Source organism: Cryptomeria japonica, chromosome 1 (genome assembly GCF_030272615.1).
Source record: "Cryptomeria japonica chromosome 1, Sugi_1.0, whole genome shotgun sequence".
NCBI lineage: Eukaryota > Viridiplantae > Streptophyta > Pinopsida > Cupressales > Cupressaceae > Cryptomeria > Cryptomeria japonica.
In genome coordinates, this window is record NC_081405.1 from 267,280,788 (window position 1) to 267,308,003 (window position 27,216).

Genomic DNA, 27,216 nt, shown 5'->3' on the forward strand with positions numbered 1-27,216 from the left:
ATTGAATTATACATTTATAATTGATTTAGTCTTTAGCGGCTCATCTTGAACCCTCCTTTTATCACTTGTTTATGTTTATTTTCTATTTTCTTTCTTTTGAAAAAAACTTTTTCTTTTTCTTTTTTCTTTCTTTTTTCTTTTTTTTAGTGAAGAGAAGTATTGGTATGCATGAGGTATACAGTCATGTGCTTTGAAACCATTTGCAAATTGGTATAATATCTGATATCTCTTGATTAAGAAAACCCAAAAATCAAGAATAGTTGTTTTATCAAGAACAAGTGCTTACAATAAGAGCCTTGCTGGTTTCTTATTGCCATACTTTGGCTAACCGGTCCTTAATAAAGGTAACATGTATCTAACAGATTATACATGGTGACAACTTAATCACTAAATATCAAGTATATCAGAACTTAATAACAGGTCTTAGTGTGGGCGTAATCTCTTCCTTCTGGAATATTGTTCCTGGGCTCATTAAAGTTATTTTAATTTATTTTGTCTAGCATTTTTATCTCAGCCATAAAAATTGAGTATACAGGACGGTGGTCAGAGATCTTTGATTCTCCACATACATAACAGAGCTGTCTTAAGCCTTTTCCATACCAAAGAATACGATCACACCTGCAGATCAAAAGATCGTCAAGAAAAAATACATCAAACATTAGGAGAAAACAAAAGTTTATATAAATTTACTTCTATCCCTAAATACTGTGCTAGCCCAAAAGCATGAAAGTACATTAATTGAACTTACCATGCTGGTGTCCTCCCTTTTGTTCTTGATACACTGTTTTCTCCTGCATACTGGTCTGAATTTTTGCAGTACTTGTACGTAGGAGGGAAATATATATTGCCTTCATTCCATCCTTCGAATATATTCCCTGTTTTCTTTTCAGTTAGAAGCTGCCATATGAATCGCAGACTGGATTAATACCCAAATATCATGATTGGATTCTACACAAAAATTAACTTTGAAGATTCATTCAAACTCGGCTATGAAGATCATGTACCCACCTGGTCTTTTTCCAACAGAGCTTCCCAATAATTTTTTTTAACAAGTATTTTAGTATCTGCATGTTGAAGTGCAAGGCGATAGTTCAAATCCCCAAGCCAAATTACCCGACTGCTCAACAGAATCACAAGATAAAATTAGATAATCAATTCAAATTTCATTTCATACTCATAGTATAAGAATACATAAATAAAGCTTACTCGTGCTCCAAAATTCTTTCTGAAGTTTTCTTTCCCAAGATCTTGTCCATTTGTGGAAAGTGGGTCCTCTTTAAAATCTCCATGACATCAGAATTCCTGCGTATCATATCACCTCCCTTTTCTCCCGAGGTCAAATGACAGCAAACAAAGCAAAAGCTTGTACCTTGGAATGACATACTGATGGAAATAGAGCCCTGTAAGAATGTAAAATACTTATTAAGGAAATGATTATTTATAATTTTAGTATAGTAAGGTTTCTACTTTGAATTTAGGGTTGAATACTAGATTATACTTTTCTTACCTTGTTGCCAAGGTAACCCATTAGCCCTCGACCAACACAAGAGACTCTTAAATCTCTGACATGCTGTCTCAGATCACTTCGCACCCAAACACAGAGAAACATGCCAACCATCTGCTTGCTGGCTACCAAACTGTAATTTGACTCTTCACTTGAATTCTCCTCACTTGAATAAGATCTTTCTGATAAGGAATATCTCATACTGAAATCTCTTTCGCCCTCCGATGAAAACGATCCAAATGGGGTATTGCAGTTCATTGTGTTAACCATTTCCAATGGGAGATGATCAATAAGATTGAATTTTTGCTTGGGTTCTAGTGAAGAAGTTTTAGATTCACTATTTGGTCTGGAATGAAAGTATAAAGTCTGGAAGGAATTACTCTCGTAGGAAACAGAATTCTGATGTGTTTGAGAACACCCACAATCAGAATCGAAACTGTTAGGTAATACTGATGAATCTTTTGGTCCATCCCAGCTAAATGGTGAGAAACTGCTACTGTTCAATGTTTGGCGAATAAGGGCCAACCATTTTGCAGCAGGGCCATTGTCTTCTACACCCAAGATGTTCCCAGCATTCAAAGGCACAATTTCTTGAAACCTGATAAACAAAATCAGATGCCAAATTGCATTACACTTAGTCAACTGTAATATTATCTTAAGATTCCAATCATCCAAGTTGAGTTTGTAAAAATGAATGGATATAGGATTTACCCCAGAACATAGATATCTGCTGGACATGATGTGTGCAGCCAATCATCCAAGTTGAGTCCATTATATGGTGTCATACCTCCTAAATTCCATGTCTCAACAAATATGCTGCAACCACAATGTTCTTACACTTATATTCTTGTTTTCCAAGATAAATGATTTGAAACAGATGTAATTCTTGGAATTTTTACTTTGGCAGTGAATAAACAGCTCATCAGTCCTTATTGCTTAGCAGATGCTAAAATCAAATCAATTCAATCAAATGATACAAATTATACCTTATGTTTTTATAAATTAAATTCTTGTTTTCCAAGATAAATGATTTGAAACATGTATTTATTTTGAATTTTTCACTGGGGCAATTGATAAACAGCTCATCAGTCCTTATTGCTTTGCACAAACTTAAATGAAATCAATTCAATCTAATGATACAAATTATACCTTATACTTTTAAGGCCAGTGCCTTGGGATGCATATGGCTCCAGTCTTACTGGTGTGCCATATTCAGTTTTTCTCAACAAAGGTCCTGTCACGTTTCACTCAAACAGTTAGAATTACAGCTAAATATGCAATAAAAGTGGTCTGAAAGAAAAGGTTTCAACCTCAAAAACTTGGAATTATTCATAAACAACTAAATATATTTATGCTTGAAGGCTTTTGGATTTTAATTGTGTTTATCTTTTTAAACTAAGGTTTCAGATCATACTTCATGATCCATCATCAGGATAGTGCATGATACATCATGGAGTATGTTCCAAAACATTGATTCAGAAAGATAATCACAGTGTACTATTCTGATGATGGATCATGGTGTATGATCCAAAACGTTGATTTCAAAAGATAAACACAGTTAAAATCCAGAAACCTTCAAACATAATAACATAAATTATGAAAATTTAATCTCTCTTAATCAAATTAATCATTTTTTTCACATCTCTCAAACTTCTTTTTTCAGAAAACGAATTCTCATCCTAAGAAGCTCTTTCATATGATAAGAAAACATTATAGTTATTAGCTCAAACAATTTTTCAAAATAGAAGATGACTATAACTATCATATCAACAAAACCTTCCCCACCAGAATATCATCAGTTTACCTTCAAAAATATCATCAGCATAAAACTCATCTGCTTTGCTCTTTAAGTTCAGCCATTTCCTGGCCACTAACTTAGGCCACCAACACCATAAACATGAAACACCAACTTAGTTAACCTGTAAATAAAGATATACAATTCTTAAGAATAAAATTACATTGGCTGAAGAAAACATTGAGCATACCTTGCTCTTCTTGGCAATAGAAAACTTCATTATTATTTACAGACACAAGTTGAAGATAATGCAGAAAGCAACAAGGTTTTCAACATCTCACCGCCCTATACTGCTTGTTTTATACCAAGAGAACTCTTATTGGCTCTTTAAAGAAATGAGAATAAAATATTTAAGGAACAAAAGTTAATATGTTCAATTTTGATAACTTTTTTGGTTAGTTAAAGTCTGGATCATAGAATATAATTAAGATGATTACTATATTTAACTTTTAAATTAGTAGAGAAATTCTTCTGCAAAATACCTGCAAGACAAGGAAAATTTAAACTACAGACCTCCCCTTAGTCTGTCAGTGTAAAAAGATAGGACCCACATGTCCCCCCACCACAATATTCTAATGAATGTCTTGTGAGGTGGATTAGGGCAGGCTATTTGACAGCACTCACATGCCAAATTGCCCTAATTAAAAATTCAATTTTTTTAATTTTTTTTCTAAATCACATCTTTGTCATTTATCCAATAAGAATTGTGTTGATTTGGTTTTAGGTGGCAATCACTAATATAATTCACAAAGTGCACACGGATATTATGTTCAATGGAATTTTGGAAAATAAAATATTTCTCAATGGTTAAAAATTCATTTCTACTATTAGTTGGAGTTTAACCACCACATGTATGTAAAAGGAAATCACAATGTATTACGTCCATGTCTTCTTTGTTTATATATTTTTTATTTAACTTTTGGGGTATATTCCAACTCCTTTTTCACACTTTGATGTTACCAATGAAACTCTTAATCTATTAATGTTTATATTTGTAAAAGAAAATTAAAATATACTTTCTTATAGGCGATGCATTTAATTTAAATAAGAATTTTGAGAGGTCAATTTTGAATGAAGTATTAAATTAGTAAAGTAAGTATGAGGAAGCTTAATGGTATCTGGTTTTTAGATTTGATGATGTTTAATTAATAAAGATTTTAAAATTTAAATGTTTTAAATTTAAAGGTGGGTCATTTTTGTCTATGCTTTTCATTTGAATTCATATCTTATTTTAGGTTAATTGTATGCTTTTGGATCATCTTCATGTTTACATATTCTTCTTCTTCTTCATAGATAAGATTCTACTAGTTGCACCTACTCTTTAATTCATCAAATTTGTTGATGTTTTTTTCTATTATAAAGATTGACGGTATTTATAAATACTTGTTAGAGTACTAGTGGATAATTTCTCTTACGTCAAAGAAAAGGACTAGCTCTAGAGATGCTCCAACAATAAAAAGGAACAAGTTTCTACTATGTAAAATACTCCTAGAATGAATATGCATATTCTAATTCCTTTTTGTGCACCAAATCAAAATATATCTACCATATTTATGCTCCTTGAGTAAAGATGATATTAGGATATGAAAGAATGTGAAATGAATGCAATTAAATATCTTTACGCATAGATACATTGCAATAAATTCAACAAATGTGTATTCATTTGACTCATGATAGCTAGTGAGATGAGCATGAGTTTGACACATTTGAACTTGAATTTTAAATTTGTGAAGGTTAAATTCATGGATATGAGATATATCATACACCCAAAAGAATGATGAGGATGATAGAGTGGTAATATGTGTCCATAAAATGAATGGCTAACCATGAAGGGTGAAATAATTATGGATAATATGAGGAAGTGTGCAAGTATGCATAGGTGTAGATAAATGTTTGGGTATGCGTGTATTGGTAATACATGAAAGCTAGGGGAATAAGCTTGACTTTGCATGTAAGATTATCCACTTGAAGTTATATTAATTTGTTGCTATCAAATTACCCAATAACAAAATGATAATGTTGAATCACCAAGGTATTTGTAATGTGAACTCAATTAGAAAATTCCTAGCAATGGCACCATTTGTTGGTGCAACTTGATGGAGTTCCAATGATATATAAATAAAACAAGTAGACACAATACTTCACTAAGATACTAGGGCCTTTAGATAACACTTCATCAATAATGGCTAGAACATCCCAAATAATAATGTCATTCGGGGTCTCAAAGTTGTTTCTCGCATTCATAGAGGATTCAACCCACTTCAAGGATAAGGATATGTTGTTCTTGAAGAAGAGTGAACTACTCTATCGATAAAATATGAGTGATGACATGACAATTATTGATAGTGGATAATCTCTCCTTCATTTTGGGCTTAGCTAGACCTAGTAATGTATTCATAGAGGTATGATAAATGTGATTTATCATAACTAAAGAGATAAATAGAATAATTTTAATAGTATCCAATGTACACTTGGACCCAAAAAAATTATTTGTACAAAGGATTAATCCACTACACATATAAACTCTATTAAGGTGATGAAAACTTTCAACACATATTCTTTGAAGATAAAATTTTTGAAGTTCAAATTTGTAGATATTTACATAAGAATAATATTAAATCATGAAATTCACATAAATTAACTTCCTACTCCTAAGCTACTAGTTAAATATGATTTTCATTTTAAGGTACGTGGAGGGTCAAACACTTCCAAGATTGGTGCCTATTTTCAATTTGTTATAAAGTCACATGATTACTAGAAGATAATTGCATATAAATGAGAAAAATTAATCACTAAACGTGCTTAATATTCCCTCACTAAAATCTATAAATCTATTTGTGATTTTGAAAATACCATTAATAAAGAATTATTTCCAATGTTACAACATTCATTTAATCTTAAATTATACTACATTCATACTAGAAAATATGACAAGAGAAAACCCTAAGATAAGAACATGTCATACTTCCCCAGTTAGAAGCTTCCTAGAAGATTAGGCCACCTCTTCATGATTTATAAAATGAGTTTCTTAATAGGAAACTAGGTGTGCAATATTTGGAACCTTAGAAGATCTTCAATACCTTTAGTCATATGAAAATAAAAAATAACCAACCAATTTTTTGGCATATGAGCTAATATTGATAACCTAATTCACATAAACTAACTTCTTGACTCCTAAACTACTAGTTAAATATTCTTTTCATTTTAAGGTACATGGAGGGTCAAACACTTCCATGATTGATTTTTATTCATTGGGTTACAAAGTCATGGTTAATAGAAGATAAACACATATAAATAAATAAATAAATAAGAGATCATGACATCAAAACTAAACATGCTAAATAATCCCTCACTAAAATATATGAATCTATTTGTGATATTTAAAAATACCATTAATAAAGAATGGTTTACAATGATACAAAATTTATTTAATATTAGATATTACATTCATACTAGCAAATATGGCAAAAGAAAACCATAAGATAAGAAAACCGTGTCACACTTCCTTACTTAGAATATTCCTAGATGATAAGGCTATTTGGAAAAGGTTTTTGTTTACATCAAAGGTGTTAGTTAGTTTTGTTATTGATGTCAAGGTATCTAAAAAGAGTGAAATTACTACCATGTCTATATATATGCATTAGAACTATTCCAGAAGGATTCAAAAGGATAGTGACAAGTTATGTTGATGATATATGTTGTAGAATGTTTGTTTTATCATATTGCATTTATTATTGTTGTTTGAGGTCATCCAAAAAGAGTGAATTTTTTTGAGGTTTGTTCCTCAGATAGTTTGTTTACATTGGTACTATTTTATGCTTCGCAATTGAGAGCTATGGCCTATGGTTTGGAACTAAAGTAAGGTTTTTCATGATATATCAAATAAAAGAGTTTTGGGAGTTGAGCTTCAATAGACAAAAGGTTAGAAGTGGCAGACTAGTCATTGTGCTATGTTGATAGACTGAGTTGATGTTCCAAATTGATGTGCTAGAGGATTGTAATGTCTGCCAGTTGAAGATAGCTTGTGAATATAGATTGGAACCAATGGAATTCATTTTTGGTAACCCATAGTGTGTCCCTTTCTTCTGGAGTGATGTGTCTACTTTTGGACTTGACCTATTACATGTTTGGTTATGGGTTACTGTTATGGTCAGCTTGCAAATACATTTATCTTGTTCCAAGCCAAACTACGAATGTAATTTTAATTTAAATTCATATATATAATTGATCTAGGTTCATTCCTAGGGTGTTAGTAATTTTAAGATCTATAAGGATATGTGGGTGATACAATGTGAGTAGCATCCCAATCATTGTGTAGTTTCATCAAAAGATAATATAAAAGCTATTTGTGTATTTAGTCTGAAAGTCCACAATTTATATCATTTGTATCTTGGTGAGATTGGTGGCTCACATGCTGAGACAGTGCTCAAATCTTGGATTAGGGGATTAGTGTCTCCTGTAGGTTGTGCAGGATTTGGGGATTGGTGTCTCTAATGGGTTGGTGCCTACTTCTTATTGTATGTGATCTATTATTTTGTGAGGTTGGATTTGGGTAATAGATCCAAGACACTATTCTCACTAGGGGTTTTCCTTTTAATATTTATATGTACTTATGGTGTTCTGATGTGTTGATGCTTGATTGTGTTTTCTGCTTAGCCACCCTAAAGATAAAGTAAGATTTGGAAATTATACTAATGATTTGGATTTGAGTTTGGTTGTGATAAGTAGAGAATTTATCGATGGAAATTATTATTACATATTGACATTGAAATTGGCATATATTGATTCAACCCATCTTAGTATATTGTGTTCCCTTCTATTGGTATCAGAGCCAAGTTCCTTGCAAGAAGATTAATAGCTTGAGGTAGATCTAGTATGGCACACTCAATTGCTCGAGAAGGTCTATCTTTAAAAAAGGTAGCTTTGTTTGACCGATCTAATTATGCATTTTGGATAGTGAGGATGGAATCCTATATGATGACACTAGGTCATGATGTTTAGAAATTTGTGTCGATGGTATGACATTCTAGATACTCCTCCAAGCCTGGAAAAGGAGCATGCAAAACTAATACAAAGGCAAGGAAAGCTATTTTATGTGGTTTAGCTAACTTTGAGTTTGTTAAAATAATGCATTCTAGGGTTGCAAAAGAGGTGTGAGATAAAATATACAATTTATATGAAGGTGATGATAAAGTAAAGGAGACAAAGCTTCAAATATACTAGGGATTGTTTGAAGCTCTAAACATGAAGAAGGAATAAAAAATTGTTTCTTATTTACTCTGAGTTAATAAGGTTGTCAACACTGTCCAAGGAATTGGTGAATATGTGAAATATTTAGTGATTGTTAAGAAGGTACTTAAATCCCTTCCCTCTATGTTTGATCCAAAAGTCTCTACAATAGAAGAAGCCAAAGATGTAAATACTTTGACTATGGATTTGTTAAATGGTACATATGGATTTGTTAAATGGTACATTAACAAAATATAAAATGAGAATTATAAATCATAAATCTACTACAAAGGAGGTAGCGTTCAAGGTATCTATGGAGAGAGAAGGTTCATAATTAAGTGAAGATTCATATCTAAAAGAAGCAACCTTTTTTAGGAAATTGAAAAGAGGTTTCAACAAGTAAAAAGTAACTTACAATTAAAATGTTTCAATTGTGGTATGATTGGTCACATTGTGTCAAAAATAGAAATAGAATATTTGGAGTAAGAAGAAGAATAACTTGTATGCTAAGGAAGAAGGATACTCATCTAAAGAGTATCATGAGGATAATTTTGGAAGTGAAAATAAAAAGGCTATACTCATGGAGATGAAAACCCTAAGAAAATATGTGGTAAGTATGTATTCTAGAAATGAAGAAGAAGATGTTGAGATGGACTTTGATGAAATTCATAGTGCTTACAATGAGATCAATAATCTAAATAAAATGATAGGGAAACAATGACTATATATTTCAAAAGATTTCAAAATCAAAGAAAGATCAAAGATGCAGATCATATATTTGAAAGTGTAAGTGGAAGAATAAAAAAGACAAATTGATGTCATAAAAGAAAGTTTAAGGACCATGAAATACTATAGGTAAAAGTGATATTCTTGAGAAAGGACTTAGAGAAAGATATCAATCAATAAAATAAAAATTTAACATTTGGAAAGAATAATAAGATTTTCTAGAAGATATTATGTAGTAAGAGGGCACTGCACATCAAGAATAGTATTAGAGTCAATGAAAACCTAATCAGTAAGGCTGCTGAGACGCCACAAATGTAATTTGAATCATTTATAGGCCCACAATCTATTATATACCACTTAAGTAGTCTTAAAACACCTATACTGTGCCTAAATAAGCTATTAACATGTAAAATATCATATGATAAAGTGTAAATTCATAAAAATAAAATAATTAAGGATTATTATGATGGGATATGATGGAAAAATATTAAGGCATTTAGACGCTATATAAAGAAGGGAAAGTGGGAGATAAACTATGTGCGAAATAGTGCAGAACCATATAAATTAAATATGTGTGAGAAATAGGAAATCATGAGAAGTTAATAATAAGACATGTATAAGCCATTAAAATATATTAATATATGTATATGTATGTGAGTGTATACATATATATATGTACACATACATACATACATACATACATACATAGCATATATATATATATATATATATATATATATATATATATATATAAATATATTTGCACGCGTATGTGTATATGTAGATGGATATGGATATCGATGTGTGTGTGTGTGCACGCACACACATGTGCATGTGTGTGTGTAATTTATTATAATTTTATTTGTAGCTATTTCTTATGTAAATTCTCTATTTTTATTCTATCACATCAATGTTTACTACATATAACAAAATACTAAAACCTTAGATTTTGATTGAGGTTCTTTTGTCAACACTTGTGCATTATATGAAAAATAGACCAAAAAATGGTTTTGGCCACTTTTTGGTTCTTCCTCTTTATGTGTACATTCCATACACACTTGAAAATGGCTATGTCATCTTTAATGATAGTTAAAACACACTAATTAACACATCATCATCTTTTGTCTATGAATATTGTTCTTTATGAGTTAGATTGATTTGACCTCATTATATTATAGTAACACCTTTTATTCTAACATATGAAGACTTGAGTAGATTTTAAAAGCACATAAATTGAGAATTCATCCCTCATCTCTCCTTTTGGAGTTGGAGTTTCTTCTACAAATACCATTGGATTATGCATTCCTAATTGATTTAGTCTTTAGTGGCTCATCTTGAGTCCTCCTTTTATGACTTGTTCATGTTTCTTTTCTATTTTCTCTCTTTTGGAAAGAAGTTTTTTCCTACAATTTTTTTTTGTGAAAGATGTCTTTACATATATTTTTTTTATTTCTTCCTAAGTTGTAGTGAAGGGAAGTATTGGTATGCATGAGGTATATTGCCTAACTAGTCACCATTTAGGTTGTATTCTTTTAAGTTATTTACTTTTTTGTGTTTTATGTTGTATGATTGTGACACTTGTCAGTCTTATATTGTCTTGCCCTTTCACTTTACCTATATAAGTAAGACTTTGCTTGTATATTATATATCCTTGTATCATTATTACATTATATAATCAAATATTTATTTCTTGTTATTTTTCTATAAAAGATTATTTTTGTTTTTAGGTGATTCTTGAATGCTTGAATCTAATATGACTCTTTCAAATTTATGATTTTAAAATGAAATCTTTCTCATAATTATTTACCATTTATAATGTTTAAAACTAAAATAACTTTATATATATATATATATATATATATATGAGTTGAGTAAAAATCAACTCTATAGCTCCCAAGGATCACCTGCATGCAAATATGTCACAGAAGGAGAGAAACAAAAAAGCTATGGAGGCTAGAATTTAAAGATCCAGAAAAGAGGAGTCATATTGATTGTACAACAAGAATGCAATTCAATAATTACAATTGCTATGAAATTATAAAGAGAGAATCCTTATAAAAGGATACTTGAAACCCTAAAGAATTATAAGATTCCTCAGTTTAGCTTAAGTATAGAGTATAATAGACTAATAATTAATTAAATAATTATTAGCTAATAAAAGATAACTCTAACACCCCCCCTTAAGATGAACTTAAGGAGTAGCTAAGAAACAACTAAGGACTAAAAATGCATGTAAACAAAAATGCATGAAAGTAACAATGGGTCCCGACAACTAGGCCTGATGAGCTACCCAAGTACAAAAGAGTCTCTATAAGGCATATAAATAGAGAAAATCACATGGGAGAAAAACTCTACTCCAAAAAGAGATGAAGACTAGTGAAGGTCTGAAGAAGCCTCCAAACAAGAGAACGTCCCAAAAAATAGGAACAAAGAAAGATCATGAAGAACGCCACTAAAGCATGAAGAAGCTGCAAACACTGTCAAAGAGTAATTGTTGATCTGGAGAACCTCCACTCAAATAGAAGATGACCAGGTAGAGAAGACTATAATCTGCATGAGTGGCATCAAATGACACTACTCAAATCAAATGGCAAACAAAGGCAAACAAATGAACTCGAATATACTGATGGCATAAAACACCAAAGCCTAAAGAGCTGATCAATCGAACCAAAGAAGCATTAGAACAATGGGAGAAATCTCCCATAATGTTGAAAAGGGAGAGGGACAAGTACACTGAAAAGAACGACCAACAAGAACTGCATGACGAAGAACCAAGAACATCGAAGGTGCAGAGAAAGTACATAGTGTCGTGGAAGAAACACTCACTTGACACACATTCGTGTGACAAAGGTAGATGGAAAACAAAGGCAAACATCAACCCCTCCATAGCACTTTATAATGTAGTGCATGTACAATAAGACACAAGATGTGCAAGATCCCAAGTATACATTGCATAGTGGCACTTTATCTCAGTGCATTTGCATACAGAAAATGCTTACAAAAAAAAAATGTCTACAATGATCAGAAGAGACATAAAGCTGGAAAGAAAGAAATAATAGCCAAACACAAGACATCCTACTCAAAGAAAGAGATCTGAGTACTTGAAACATCCAAGATATTCACTAGAGTGCTGAAAAACAAAAAAATGAATAAAATGTATCTGAAGAAGAATCTAGAAATAAAAATTTTATGACTGAAAGTGCACAAAATAAGCTTTCCAACGATATAAAGTTTTCAAAAAATGGAGTTTGGATGCTCAAGTTATGCCTCCCGGAGTGCAAAAATGAACCTTTGGCTTTGATAGCAAAAAACACCATCAAAAAAAAAAAAAGAATTAAACACCAGATCTGGATAGAGCTCGAAAAGAGCTTTCTGACGATATAATATTTGTTGAAAAATGTTTATGTGTGCCCAAAGTATGGCCAAAAGACTAAAGGTGCTTCGGATGGGCCCAAAAGGGGCCTGAAGGCTGCCTACACAGTGCTGACATCATTTGACTGTGAGCATAAATTTGACAGTTGTATGGCCATCACCGCCCAAAAACCAATCTGCCTGGAAAAACTCACCAGAAAAAGAAATGGTGCCTGCAAAAAAAATTCGATCGCCGGAAAAGACAAGGGAGGGCCGGAAACAGGTTGGCGGCTCCTGGGCGATGTGAGAGTGGTGCAGGGGCGACAAAGGCAGAGGGCAGGGTGGTAGTTGGGCGACGGGCGACAAACCTGGTGACAACCTGGTGGTGGGTGGTTGCGCGGTGTGTTGACCACCTGCGGTGGGAGCCGACGATTTAAAAAACCGTCGGGCTATAACCGCATGGGAGATCGGCGATAACTGCCAAAGCGGCCCCGACAGTTAAGTGATCGTCGGTGGTCTACGTTAACCCCGTCGGCCTGGGAAAGCCGTTAAACTACCATATATATATAGCCATGCATCTGTATGTACAGAGGGTCGTACGACCCATAAACCATTTTCTTTTTGCCTCTGGGTACACTTTCACCAAAATATATCGAATTTTATATCAAAATTCATGGAATCGGCCTCCTAAATCCAACCGTGAGGTCCTTTTGGCACCAAAATATACCAAAAAATCAGCTACTCCCCAAAATCGAAAAAAACAACTGCACAAACCCCCGAATACACAAATCTGAAGAACAAGGCCCAAAATCTCTCATGAAGAGAATAGGGGCATGCAGATCTGGAGCTCTGATACCAGATAGGAGTTGAGTAAAAATCAACTCTATAGCTCCCAAGGATCACCTGCATGCAAATCTGTACCGAAGGAGCGAAACAAAAAAGCTATGGAGGCCAGAATTCAAAGATCCAGAAAAGAGGAGTCATATTGATTGTGCAACAAGAATGCAATTCAATAATTACAATTGTTATGAAATTACAAAGAGAGAATTCTTATAAAAGGATACTCGAAACCCTAAAGGTGAAAACCCTAAAGAGTTATAAGATTCCTAAGTTTAGCTTAAGTATAGAGTATAATAGACTAATAATTAATTAAATAATTATTAGCTAATAAAAAATAACTCTAACAATATATATATATCTGATTCCATATAGATCAAGGTTTACAAAATCTAAAGAAGAATAGAGTCATGTCCTTTGAAACCAATTTGAAATTGGTATGATATCTGAACCCAAACATTAAAAATAATTCTTTTATCAAGAACAAGTGCTTACACTAAGAGACTTGCACATTTCTTCTTGCTATACTTTGGCTAACCGGTCCTTAATAAAGGTAACATGTATCTAAAGATTATAAATGGTGACAACTTGATCACCAAATATCAAGTATATGAGAATTAGTATATGATAACTTAATCAGTGGTCTTAGTTTGGGCGTAATCTCTTCCTTCTGGAATATCGTCCCTGAGCTCACTAAAGATTTTTTTAATATATTTTGTCTAGCAATTTTATCTCAGCCATAAAAATTGAATAAACAGGACGGTGGTCAGAGAACTTTGATTCTCCACATACATAACAGAGCTGTCTTAAGCCTTTTCCATACCAAAGAATACGATCACACCTGCAGATCAAAAGATCGTACAGAAAGAATACATCAAGCATTAGGAAAAAAGAAAAGTTTATAGAAAATTTACTTCTATCCCTAAATACTGTGCTTGACCAAAAGCATGAAAGTACATTAATTGAAGTTACCATGCTGGTGTGCGCCCCTTTGTTCTTGATACAATGTTTTCTCCTGCATAGTGGTCTGAATTTCTGCAATACTTGTACGTAGGAGGGAAATATATATTGCCTTCATTCCATCCTTCGAATATATGCCCTGTTTTCTTCTCAATTAGAAGCTGCCATATGCATTGCAAACTGGATTAGTTCACAAATATCACGATTGGATTCTACAGAAAAATTAATTTTGAAGATTCATTCAAACTCTAGTAGAGCTCAGCTATGAAGATCATGTACCCACCTGGTCTTTTTCCAACAGAGCTTCCCAATCATTTCTTTCCACAAGTATTTTAGTATCTGCATGTTGAAGTTATTAAAATTAGTCTCAGTCGTAAACAAAATCATAATCTGATAATTAGCACCCAGAAATTCGATTGTATGTTACTTGCGATTTAATTTAGTATTAAACTAACATATTAATTGCTAAATGTGATGTTTGGTTTAAAGAAAATCTGCCGGTGTAGAAGGATCGTGGCTCCACACAGGGGTCATGACCCTATGTGGAACCATGTGGTTCCACATAGGATCGTGACCGGTTCCACATAGGATCGTGACCCCCTATGGAGGCACGATCCAATGAAGACATAAGATATATATCCGCCTCCCATTATTGAATAAGAAAAAAAGTACGATACATGCGGTAAAGGGAGAATACATATTGATGCCCTCCTAAATGGCACAAGATTAGTCTATGATCAAATAACACAAAAACACACAAAACATTAGTGTTAGTCAATCGAAAACTAATCTAAAAAGGCATACCAAAAGAGAGACTACAAGCATGCAAGCATATTTAACTATCAAAGCAAACATGATGAGGCATCTCCAAATACCTCCTAACATACTCTTAGTTCCTTCTCCCTTGTTCCTCTCCTCTCCAAGTTCCAAAAGAGTGTAGCTCTCAGCAGCTTTTTGCACTATGGATGCTTATGGAGGATTGAGATTTAATATTAAGCTTCAAATATGAAATGAAAAGCTAAATACTATGCTATTGATGCTAAAATGATTGATTTTACCAAAAAGACAAGATTTTAGTTATGCTATGCTAAATGCTCTCTAAAAATGTCTATAGCCTAAATGCATACAAGTTTTCAGGATCTGGATTATGAAGGAATGGGCTCTATTTATAGGAAAAATGGAGCAATGGATGGCCAGGATTGAAAGGTTTAATCAAAGGTCAAGCTTGAAAGTTGGAGATCCATGTGCACAATTTGCACCAATGAAATGGTGACGAGTGTCAACATAAGATTGGGTTGAGAGAAGAGGTTGAAGGCATTAAATGCCTGAGGAGACCTCATGGTTATCTAGAAGGTAAGGGTCAAGCCTAAATTAGGATTACCCACTGGATTAGGAGTTAATGCAAGGATAAACCTTTGTGCAAATGATTAAGAGATAATCATGGTCAAAGCATTAAAGGCTTGATGAGACCCTTGGGTTGGGTAGAGGTTGAGTCAAAACAAATGTTTTAACCATGTGGGAGGGTTTGAGGTAACCATTAATGGTTATTGGAGACTTTGAGGATTAAGTGGTTGAAGGTTGAAAGCCTTTAAAGGTTATCAAAGACTTTGAGCCATTTAGTGGTTGAAGGTTGAAAGCCTTCAAAGGTTATCCAAGACTTTGAGACATTTAGTGGTTGAAGGTTGAAAGTCTTTAATGGTTATCAAAGACTTTTAGGCTTTGAGAAGTGACTCCATTTTGCTTAGGAATGTGACAATAATTAGGGGATGGATTAAGTCAATTAGGAAGGGGTTAGAAGAATCTAGAAGGGGATTAGATTTTGCAAGTGGATTTGGTGGGTGAGGGAAAATAGGATTTTATTAAAATAAAAATTCATTTATTTCAATAAATGTGTGCAAGTTGTATTTGGATAAATATTCAAATAAATATTAATTTATTTAAATGAGAAAAAGGAAGATAAAGCATTAAAATACTTGAAGACTTTGAGGGGAACCATTAAAGGCTTGAAGACTTTAAGGAAAACCATTAAAGTCTTAAGAAGACTATAGAAGGAAGCCATCAAGTTTGAAGACTTTAAAGCCATCAAGTTTGAAGACTTTAAGGGAAACCATCAAAGGTTTCAAGTGGGTGAGGATAAATAGGATTTTAAATAAATAATTTATTTAAAATAGTTGTGCAACTTGCATTTGTAGGAAAATGCAAGTGGGTGGAGGATAAAGGTGATTTAAATAAATGATTTATTTAAAATAGTTGTGCAACTTGCTTTTGTAGGAAAATACAAGTGGGTGGAGTATAAAGGTGATTTAAATAAATGATTTATTTATTTAAATGTGAGAGGTGGGATTTTGGGGGATTTCAATAAATATTAATTTATTTAAATGTGAGAGGTGGGATTTTGGGGGATTTAAATAAATATTAATTTATTTAAATGTGAGAGAAGATTTAATTAAACAAATATGATTTATTTATTTAATTAATGGTATGAATTTAGTTAAGTGAATTAAATCAAATAAATTGAATAATTTATTTAATTAATAGGAGAAGAGGGTTAAGATGAATTAATTAAATATTAATTTAATTAATTATTAATTGATGGTTAAATAATCAAATAAATACTAAGTATTCATTTAATTAAGTGGACAGATTTATGTGACTACACATATAATTAGTTGATCTTCATATCTATAGAGGTAAATTGATAAATATTAAAATCAGTTTTATATTTCTTCATATCAAACAATAACAATATAAATTCATTGTCTGAGAATTCTGATTGTTTTGAAAGTCATCACAGTCTGTTTACATTTACATGGTATCAGAGCCTAACTACTTAAAGATCCGAATAGACTGAAAGTGAAGTTTACAAAATTGAAGAGTTCTAAAATGGTGAACACAATTAGATTCGAGGACACACTCAAAGGAGCAACAATTTTTTTGGCTTGGAAAGTCAAAATTATGATAGTGTTAAAAGAGAACAAAGTAATCAAATTCATAAAAGAAGACAAGCCTGAACCTGTAGACGAACCTGAGAAAACTGTATGGAATGAAGGAAATGATAAAGCTGTAAAAAATCATGATAGATGCAATAAGGGATCACATAATACCACTTATATTAAAACATGACAATGCAAATGAAATGTTCAAAACCCTTGAAAGGACGTATGAAATAAACAATCCGAGCAAAACCCTAGCTCTAAAAAGATAGTTGAACCACATAAGTATAAATAAAGGTGAAACAATAAACTCATACTTCATGAGGATAGGTTCACTCAGAGATCAACTGCAAAAACTTGATTATCATGTCGAGAAGCAAGAACTATCAATGATTACCCTAGACGGATTACCTGAATCCTGGGAATCATTCAAACAAGGCATAAATGCAAGGGATAAATTCACAGAATTTGATCGACTAAGGGATGACTGTCTCCTTGAAGAATCAAGGCAAATAAAAAGGGGAAATCACAAAACTAAAGATGAAGACCTCCACATTCTGAATACCGACTCCCGTAAGAAAGGCAAGAAGAGAAACTTCAAGAAGAGAAAATCTCATCATGGGAAAAGCTTTCATAAGAAAGACATGTCAAAAATCCAATGTCATAGATGTGATCAGTACGAACATATGTCATTTAACTGTCCTGATAAAGTAAAACAGTAGGCATCATTCACCAAAGTAGAGAGGAACATAGAACTTGAATCTGAGAAGTTTGTATTATATTCAGCACTATCAAGTCAAGCTTCAAACAAGTCTAACACTTGGGTGATAGACAGTGGATCATCAAGACATGTCACCGGATTCAAAGAATTACTAGACTCAATGGAAAAGGGATCAAATGAAGAGGTAACAATAGGGGATGACTTTGCACATCCTGTAAAGGGTGTCGGGACATGTACAATCAGACTGAAGTCTGCAATCTCAATCCAACTCACCGGGGTACTATTTATACCAGGCATCAAAAGGAACTTAGTCTCTATCTCTGCACTTGAGGATGACGGATATAGAGCCTCATTCATAGAAGGAAAGGTAATGACATGGCCAAAAATAGCCACCTTCAAAAGAGCACAAGTGATTGGCTACAGACAAGGGCACTTATATGAATTGTGTAATGAGCCAAATCAAACCTTACTTCATGAAGTCATAGATCAAGCAGAAATTTGGCGTAGAAGACTAGGGCACTTACATTTTCGTGCTCTACCCTCTATGGAGAAATTAGTCACAGGACTACCTAAACTAAAGCCAATTCATTAAGATGTTTGTAAAGGATGTGCACTAGGGAAAAACACTAAAAGCTCTTTTCCTTGCAGTTCTAGAAAAACTAAAGGGGTACTAGAACTAGTTCACTCTGACTTATGTGGGCCTATGTCTGAACCATCACTAGGAAACACATTATACTATGTAATCTTTGTAGACGATTTTTCTAGGAAAACTTGGATTTATTTCCTTAAAAGTAAATAATCTGAAGATATTCTTAGGAAATTTAAAGAGTTCAAAACTATTACAGAAAATCACTCTAGTAGGAAAATCAAAACTCTTAGGACTGACAATGGTAGGGAATACACATCAAAAGTGTTTAAAGAGTTTTGTAAAGATGCTGGGATTAAGAGGGAGTTCACTGTACCTTACAATCCTCAACAAAACAAGGTTGCTGAAAGAAAAAATAGAACAATAGTAGAAGCGGCAAGAGCTATGTTGTTAGATCAAAACCTAGAAACTGCACTTTGGGGAGAAGCCACTAATACTATTGTATACATTCAAAACAGATGAACTCACTATCATATTGATGACAAAACTCCTGAAGAAGTCTTTACTGGAATTAAACCTGATATTAGCCATCTCAAAATATTTGGATGTCATGTTTATATTCATGTACCTAAGGAGAAAAGAACTAAATTAGAACCTACTGGACAGAAAGGGATTTTTGTAGGATATAGCGAAACATCTAAAGCCTATTGAATATTCATCCCTGGTCAAAGACAAATAGAATTAAGCAGAGATGTCATATTTGAGGAAGATATAGCTATTAACAAAACAAGGAGTTCAATCACACCTGAAATCCCAACTAATTCCATTAATTTGGAAAAAGATTCTCTTTTTGAAACTCAAAGGGAGCATCCTGAGGATAACACCTTGGAACTTGAGAACACTACAACAGAGAATCCCAGGAAGAGACCACTATGGGCCACTAAAATAGTACAGGAAGTAGAATCCTTTGCAGCACCTAGAGGAACAGTTAGAGAAAGCAAAAGACCTTCAAAGTTTTCTAGCTATGTTACTCTAATGACAAACCTCATAAATGTTGAACCTTCAAGTGTCGAAGAGGCTCTTAAAAAACAAGTATGGAAGGATGCCATGGTAGAGGAATATCAATCTATCTTAAAGAATGATGTGTAGAAAATTGTGCCTAGACCTAAAGGAAAATCAGTTGTATCTTCTAAATGGCTTTTTAAAATTAAGCATGTTGTTGATGGCAGTATAGAAAAACGTAAGGAAAGATTTGTTGCTTGAGGCTTCTCACAAAAGGAAGGAATTGACTATGAAGAAACATTTGCACTTGTTGCACGATACACTTCTGTCAGAACAATCCTGGCTATAGTAGCATCGAAAGGATGGAAAGTTCATCAAATGGATGTAAAAACTGCATTTTTGAATGGAACAATTGAAGAAGAAGTATATCTAGAGCAACCTGAAGGATTTTAGGTAAATAATGCTAAAACACATGTATGCAAGTTAGAGAAAGCACTGTATGGATTAAAACAAGCTCCCAGAGCATGGTATGAAAGAATTGACAGTTACTTATTAGAGATAGGTTTCTCTAAAAATATTGCTAATCCAAATCTGTATTTCAAAATAATCAAAGGTGAAATGTTGATACTTATACTATATGTAGATGACTTATTAATTACAGGTGAAGGTCGTCTCATTGCAAAATGCAAATAGGAACTAGCTTTAGAGTTTGAGATGAAGGATTTAGGTCTACTCCATTATTTTCTTAGATTAGAAGTATGGCAAAAACCAGATGGTATTTATCTAAATCAAAGTAAATATACCATTGACATTCTGAAGAGATTTGGAATGATGAATTGGAAGCCTATGTCATCTCCTATGGAAACAAACCTACATAAACTAAAAGAAGCTATAGCAGATTCCAAATTTGCAGATTCAACATTATACAGACAGATTATTGGATCATTAATGTACATAGTCAATACCAGACCTAATATATGTTATGCAGTAAATGCACTCAGCCAACACATAGTTGAACCCAAAGAAATACATTTGGTTGCAGTAAAGCATATATTGAGATATCTACAAGGTACCTTGGACTATGGACTGCATTATGAACACACTGCATTGAACCTACATGGATACTCTGATTCAGACTGGGCTGGAAGCGTGATAGACAGGAAGAACACTTCAGGATGTTGTTTCAACTTAGGATTAGCTATGGTATCTTGGATCTGCAGAAAACAATCATCCGTAGCTCAGAGCTCCACAGAAGCTGAATAAATAGCTGCATCCATGGCAGCTAAGGAAGCCGTATTGTTGAGAAAATTGATAGTAGGACTGTTTGGTGAAACTCTGAAGCCTACTATCATTCATTGTGACAATCAGAGCTGCATTAAACTTTCAGTGAATCCAGTTTTCCATGATAGATCTAAGCACATTGAGATCCCATATCACTATGTAAGAGACATGACAAAGAGAAAGGTAATAAAACTGGAATATGTCAATACAGGAGATCATACAGCTGACATTCTCACCAAACCCCTAGAAAGAATGAAAATTGATCACTTCAAGAGGTATCTTGGTATGGTTAAAATGTAATTGATGTCTAAAATTATGTAAACTTCTTGGTCATATATTTGAGTATATGAAGTATGTAACCTTTCCCTGTGTTCATTCCTAAAGGATGACGATTCTTTAGTTAATAAACACTTGTATTTTAAAATTGTAAGGTGACAATCTTATAAATGTTTTCAGACAATTTGAATATCAGTAATATGATAAGTTATAGTAGACATTATGTAAGCAGATTAATATCAGTGCACATACTATAACAAGGATATCAAAGTGAGTATATCCTTAGTATCACAGGCTAATACTTAAAATTGGATATCAAAGTGAGTATATCCTCAGTATCACAGGCTGATACTTAAAATTAGATATCAAAGTGAGAATCACAGGATGATTCTTCACACCTAGGTGATGTAATTATCATGAGATTAGTGTTGAGCTAAATTAAGTTTTAGATCTATACTCCTAAGACTAAGAGGGAGTGTTAAAATTAGTCTCAGTCGTAAACAAAATCGTAATCTGATAATTAGCACCCAGAAATTCGATTGTATGTTACTTGTGATTTAATTAAGTTAGTATTAAACTAACATATTAATTGCTAAATGTGATGTTTGGTTTAAAGAAAATCCGCCGGTGTAGAAGGATCGTGGCTCCACACAGGGGTCACGACCCTATGTGGATCGTGATCCCCTGTGGAGGCACGATCCAATGAAGACATAAGATATATATCCGCCTCCCATTATTGAATAAGAAAAAAAGTACGATACATGCGGTAAAAGGAGAATACATATAATTAGTTGATCTTCATATCTACAGAGGCAAACTGATAAATATTAAAATCAGTTTTATATTTCTTCATATCAAACAATAACAATATAAATTTATTGTCTCAGAATTCTGATTGTTCTGAAAGTCATCACAGTCTGTTTACATTTACAGAAGTGCAAGGCGATAGTTCAAATCCCCAAGCCAAATTACTCGGCTGCCCAATAGAATCACAAGGCCATATTAGATGATAAATTTCAATTTCAATTCATAGTATATGAATACATAAATAAAGCTTACTCATGCTCCAAAATGCTTTCCGAAGTTTTCTTTCCTAAGATCTTGTCCATTTGTGGAAAGTGGGTCCTCTTTAAAATCTCCATGACATCATAATTCCTGCGTATCATATCACATCCCTTCTCTCCCGAGGTCAAATGACTGCAAACAAAGCAGAAGCTTGTACCTTGGAATGACATACTGATGGAAATGGAGCCCTGTAAGAATGTAAAATACTTATTAAGGAAATGATTGTCAATAATGTTTCTACTTTTGAATTTAGGGTTGAATGATAGATTATGCTTTTCTTACCTTTTTGCCAAGGTAACCCATTAGCCCTCGGCCAACACAAGAGACTTTTAAATCTCTGACATGCTGTCTCAGATCACTTCTCACCCAAACACAGAGAAACATGCCAACCATCTGTTTGCTAGCTACCAAACAGTAATTTGACTCCTCACTTGAATCAGATATTTCTGATAAGGAATATCTCACACTGAAGTCACTTTCTTCCTCTGATGAAATTGATCCAAACGAGGCATAATCAGCAAGGTTGAATTTTTGCTTCTGTTTTAACGAAGTTTTAAGTTCATTATTTTGTCTGGAATGAAAGTTTAAAATCTGGAAGGAATTACTCTGGTAAGAAACAGAATTCTGATGTGTTTCAGAACATCCACAATCAGAATCGGAATTGTAAAGAAGTACCGATGTTTCTTTTGGTCCATCCAAGCTAAAAGTTGAGAAACTGCTACTGTTCAATGTTTGGCGAATAAGGGCTAACCATTTTGTAGCAGGGCCGCTGTCTTCTACACCAAAGATGTTCCCAGCATTCAAAGGCACAATTTCCTGAAATCTGTTAAACATAAAGAAAATCAGATGCTTGATCGCATTATGCTGATGCTCACAACTGTATAACTGAACAGTTAATGATGTGACACATTGTTAGCAATAAAATGCAAACATGTAGGTGGATATTCTGATATTCTTTGTTAGAGTAAATCCAAGGTAGAAAGGAGGGAAGGTAATGAAGATGCTATTACGCAATACAAAGTTGAATATATGAAGGAAGGATCTGCAAGATAAATGTTAGCTTCAATGAGTATTAAATGTTGCATTTTGGGAATTGATCTTTTGACGACGCTCATTGACATCTCTAAATTCTGGTGTAATGGCAAATCTAATGAAGCTAAGTATAGCAGGTTCAGGGAAATTGAAATATAAAATCTCTTACAAGGAAAATAATTGCACCAAATAATATTCTTTAAGATTTTTATCCGGATCTTCAGATTCTGAGTTTACTAGATGTCTGTACTGCTATCTATTCATTTCATTCTGATAATTGATCATACTCAATTATCAGAATGAAATGAATCGTTGATAAAAAAAAAACTGCACACAGATTAATCCAAAAACAACTACTATTATCTTAATAGACTGTAAAAACTACATGATTTTGTTTGAATACTTATTTTTTTTCCATAAAGAAAAGCCAAACTGACTAGTTATGTTCATACAACTAATTTGGATGCAATGAAGGGATATAGTTTTTACCCCAGAACATAGATATCTGCTGGACATGATGCATTCAGCCAATCATCCAAGTTGAGTTCATTGTGTGGTGTTATACCTCCTAAATTCCATGTTCCAACAAATATGCTGCAACCACAAAGTTCTTATACACTAAAATCTGGTTAAATGATTTAAAACAAATGTATTTCTTGAATTTTTCACTTTGGCAATGGATAAACAGTTCATCATTCCTTATTGCTTAGCAGTTAGCAGATGCTAAAATCAAATCAATTCAATCTAATGATACAAATTATCATAACTTATATTTTGAAGGCCAGTGCCTTGGGATGCATATGGCTCCACCCTTACTGGTGTGCCATATTCAGTTTTCCTCAACAAACGTCCTGTCATGTTTCACTCAATCAGTGAGAATTACAGTTAAATATGTAATGTACAAGTGGTCTGAAAGAAAAGGCTTCAACTTCAAACAATCAAATGTATTCATATTTGAAAGTTTTTGGATTTTAATAGTATTTATTTTTTTGAATCAAGATTTCGGATCATATTCTATGATCCATCATCAAGATAACACACGATAACTATAACTATAACTGTATTTATAACTATAAACTCAAACAAATTTTCAAGAACAAATCCTTCCCCACAAAATATTAGAAGTATATGGTTTACCTTCAAAAATGTCATCAGCATAGAACTCGTCTGCTTTGCTCTTTAAGTTCAGCCATTTCCTGGCTACTAACTTGGAACACCAACACCATAAACATGAAACACCAACTTAGTTAAACTGTAAATAAAGATATACAGTTCTAAAGAACAAAATTAGAGTGGTTGAAGAAAACATGGAGCATACCTTGCTCTTCTTGGCAATAGAAAACTTCATTTTAATTTGCAGACACAAGTTGAAGAGAATGCAGAAAGCAACAATGTTTTCAAGAATAGACCACCCTGGCGTTTGTTTCATAATTCATACCAAGAGATCTCTTAGCTATTTGACGAGAGAAGAATTAAATATTTAAAGCAGAAAAGGTTAATACATTCAAATCTTAATAACATATTAGGTTAGTTAAGACATGTGATTTTGGATCATAGAATATAAATAATCTAGATTAATATTTTTAATTCTTAAAATTGCAGAGAAAGCCTCCTGCAAAATACCTCCACTCAATCTGTCAGTTTCATGGAAATGGAAATGGACTTGAAATGGGCTTAAACTGAACACTTTTTAAAGAATGGATTATCCTAAATTCTTTGTTTGAACTAATAAAGTAAATTTTAATCAGGTAGCAAAGTTCTTTATGAGATAATTATTCATATAATATAAATAAAGAAAAGCATACTAATAAATTAAATTAGATTTATTATTATTAATAAAGTTTATTATTTTATTTTATAATTTTTATAACAAATATTATGTGATAAAAATTTCTGTCCACATAAATAAGATTTTAGATTTTTTATAAATATTTTAAAACTTATAATTTTTACTGTCTAATATTTATTAAAAAAGCTTAAAAATATAATATTCCAATAATAATAAATTACAAAAGCATCCGCCATGAAAAACCTAATTTAGATCATTACAAAATGTAAAGAGACCATAATTTTAAAAACTTGTAGAATCCAGAAAATGAAAAACATTATATATTATTTTTTTAACAATTTAGTGTAAAAGATGGGACCCACATGTCCCCCCACCAGAATATTCTAGTGAATGTCTTTGCGCCAAATTATTTACCGAGGCAAATTATTTACAGCACATCACATTAAAAAAACAGATTCTTTTTCATTCATCCAATTCGAACCGTGTTGATTTGGTTTTAGGTGGCAATCACTGAAAGTGCACACGGATATTATGTTCAATGAATTTTGGGAAATAAAATATTTCTCAATCTTTAAAAATTCATTTCTACTTTTGGGGTTTATTCCCACTCCCTTTTTTACACTTTGATGTTATCAATGGCAACTCTTTATATTGATAGAGATGGGGGAGAGAGTAAAATAAAATTTTAGATTCTCTTCATTTCTTCCTTCAACAAGGTTTTATCCTTGTCTTTGGCAATTTCATCATCAAACTTAGTGATGTAGAATATTAGTCAACATTTTGTTTTATTATTATTATTATTATTGTAAATTTTGTTTGGTTTTATGTTTTGTTTACAAATTTGGTTTGCTAAGTAAGAAGCTTGGAGTTCCTATTGTCACATGGGCAAAATGTTGGATAAATCGATATAGTTGCCTTTGGCAGGAGGAGGTGAATGATTAAATATTAATGAGCAATTTTGGAGGAAAATGGAACGGGTTAAAAGAATTAGTTATGATCGTTGGGAAACAAAAGGGTGAAAACAAAAGGTCAAAGTTAGAATAAAAGGAGGTCGTCAGTAGGTGCTTAAAAGGGTGGTGGTCGATGAGAATAATGAAAGAGGCAAGGTAGGCCGATCAATAGAGCCGTAGCTAGAAGATCGAAACCACCTTAGAATTGCAAATAAAGGAATGGATACAAAATGAGTGTGGGGTTGTAGAAAAAAACAGTGTTCATGCAGGAAGGGAGAATAGAGAGGTAAGAGCGCATAAGGTAGGAATAGTCATGCATGGGGAATAGATGTATGAGAGGCTGCAAACCACATAGTAGATTGGTAGAGTAAGGGACAACATAATGAACACAGGCAAAGAAAGGAGTGTGACGACAAAATGAAGGAAGAATCGTTCGGTAATCACAAAGGCAGAGGTATTAAGTGAGTGGTTGTGTGAGAGGAACTTTGAATCTTTATTACATGTTACCTTTCAAACGGTGTTTTCTTTTCAATTTTATTGTAATCACATGTTACCCTCTCACACCTAGTGTTTTCATGTCTAAAATCATTATGGAAATTAAGCTAACTAGGGTAAAAGGAAATCACGAATCTTTAATTAGTAAATCAATCCTAAACACAAATCAATGAAAGTATTAGCCTAATAAGAGATTTTAATCAAATATATCTAATTATAACTCCCTATTATCCATGTCGCTTCCATTGTTCTTCTCGTCCTTGATTTATGCTAGCTCTCAAATGTCATGCTGGTTACCTGCATATGGCACAAAGATTCAAAGTTCGTGATTGTTGAAAAATGGAGAATTGATGCTACTTTTATAGATTTTTGGGGAAGATTGGGTGAGAAATGGAACTCAAGTGAACGCATCTGCTGATTGATAGTTAAACTGGTATGATTGATCAGTTAACTCCTTTGAATGATCTGTTATGTGGATCGATTGAATAGTTGAGTCGGTAAATTAGCTAGTTAACTGAGTTAACTAGGGAGATGACTGGATTGATTGGTTTGTTAGAAAAAGATGATTGGAAGTTAAAAATGGAGATTGAAGAGTTAACTGATTTGATTGATCAGTCATGATTTTCAACATGTGTTATAGGAATTTTGAATTAAAATTCATTTTCATTTTTATTTGAATTTGAA

The 27,216-nt window shown here is 32.9% G+C and overlaps 2 protein-coding genes across 2 annotated transcripts; both read right to left on the reverse strand.

The window, feature by feature from the left end:
- Positions 1 to 303: 303 nt before the first annotated feature.
- Positions 304 to 3,519, reverse strand: LOC131075726 (type I inositol polyphosphate 5-phosphatase 4). The gene is made up of 9 exons (XM_058012599.2): positions 3,490 to 3,519; positions 3,309 to 3,378; positions 2,654 to 2,738; positions 2,216 to 2,320; positions 1,508 to 2,102; positions 1,207 to 1,400; positions 1,009 to 1,117; positions 749 to 897; positions 304 to 618 (listed from the first exon to the last, which is right to left on the reverse strand). The coding sequence occupies exons 1-9, from the start codon at positions 3,517 to 3,519 to the stop codon at positions 483 to 485; spliced, it is 1,473 nt and encodes a 490-aa protein (XP_057868582.2). The 3' UTR covers positions 304 to 482.
- Positions 3,520 to 12,603: 9,084 nt separating this feature from the next.
- Positions 12,604 to 24,646, reverse strand: LOC131075718 (type IV inositol polyphosphate 5-phosphatase 6-like; the record flags this gene model as incomplete). Its single annotated transcript, XM_059209602.1, has 13 exons — positions 24,617 to 24,646; positions 24,436 to 24,505; positions 24,053 to 24,149; positions 23,788 to 23,892; positions 22,942 to 23,089; positions 22,549 to 22,692; positions 22,261 to 22,454; positions 22,133 to 22,177; positions 17,684 to 17,691; positions 14,686 to 14,741; positions 14,415 to 14,563; positions 14,165 to 14,283; positions 12,604 to 12,632 (listed from the first exon to the last, which is right to left on the reverse strand). Coding segments are annotated over exons 1-13 (1,194 nt in total), but the record flags the coding sequence as incomplete, so codon positions are not given.
- Between the last annotated feature and the right edge of the window lie 2,570 nt (positions 24,647 to 27,216).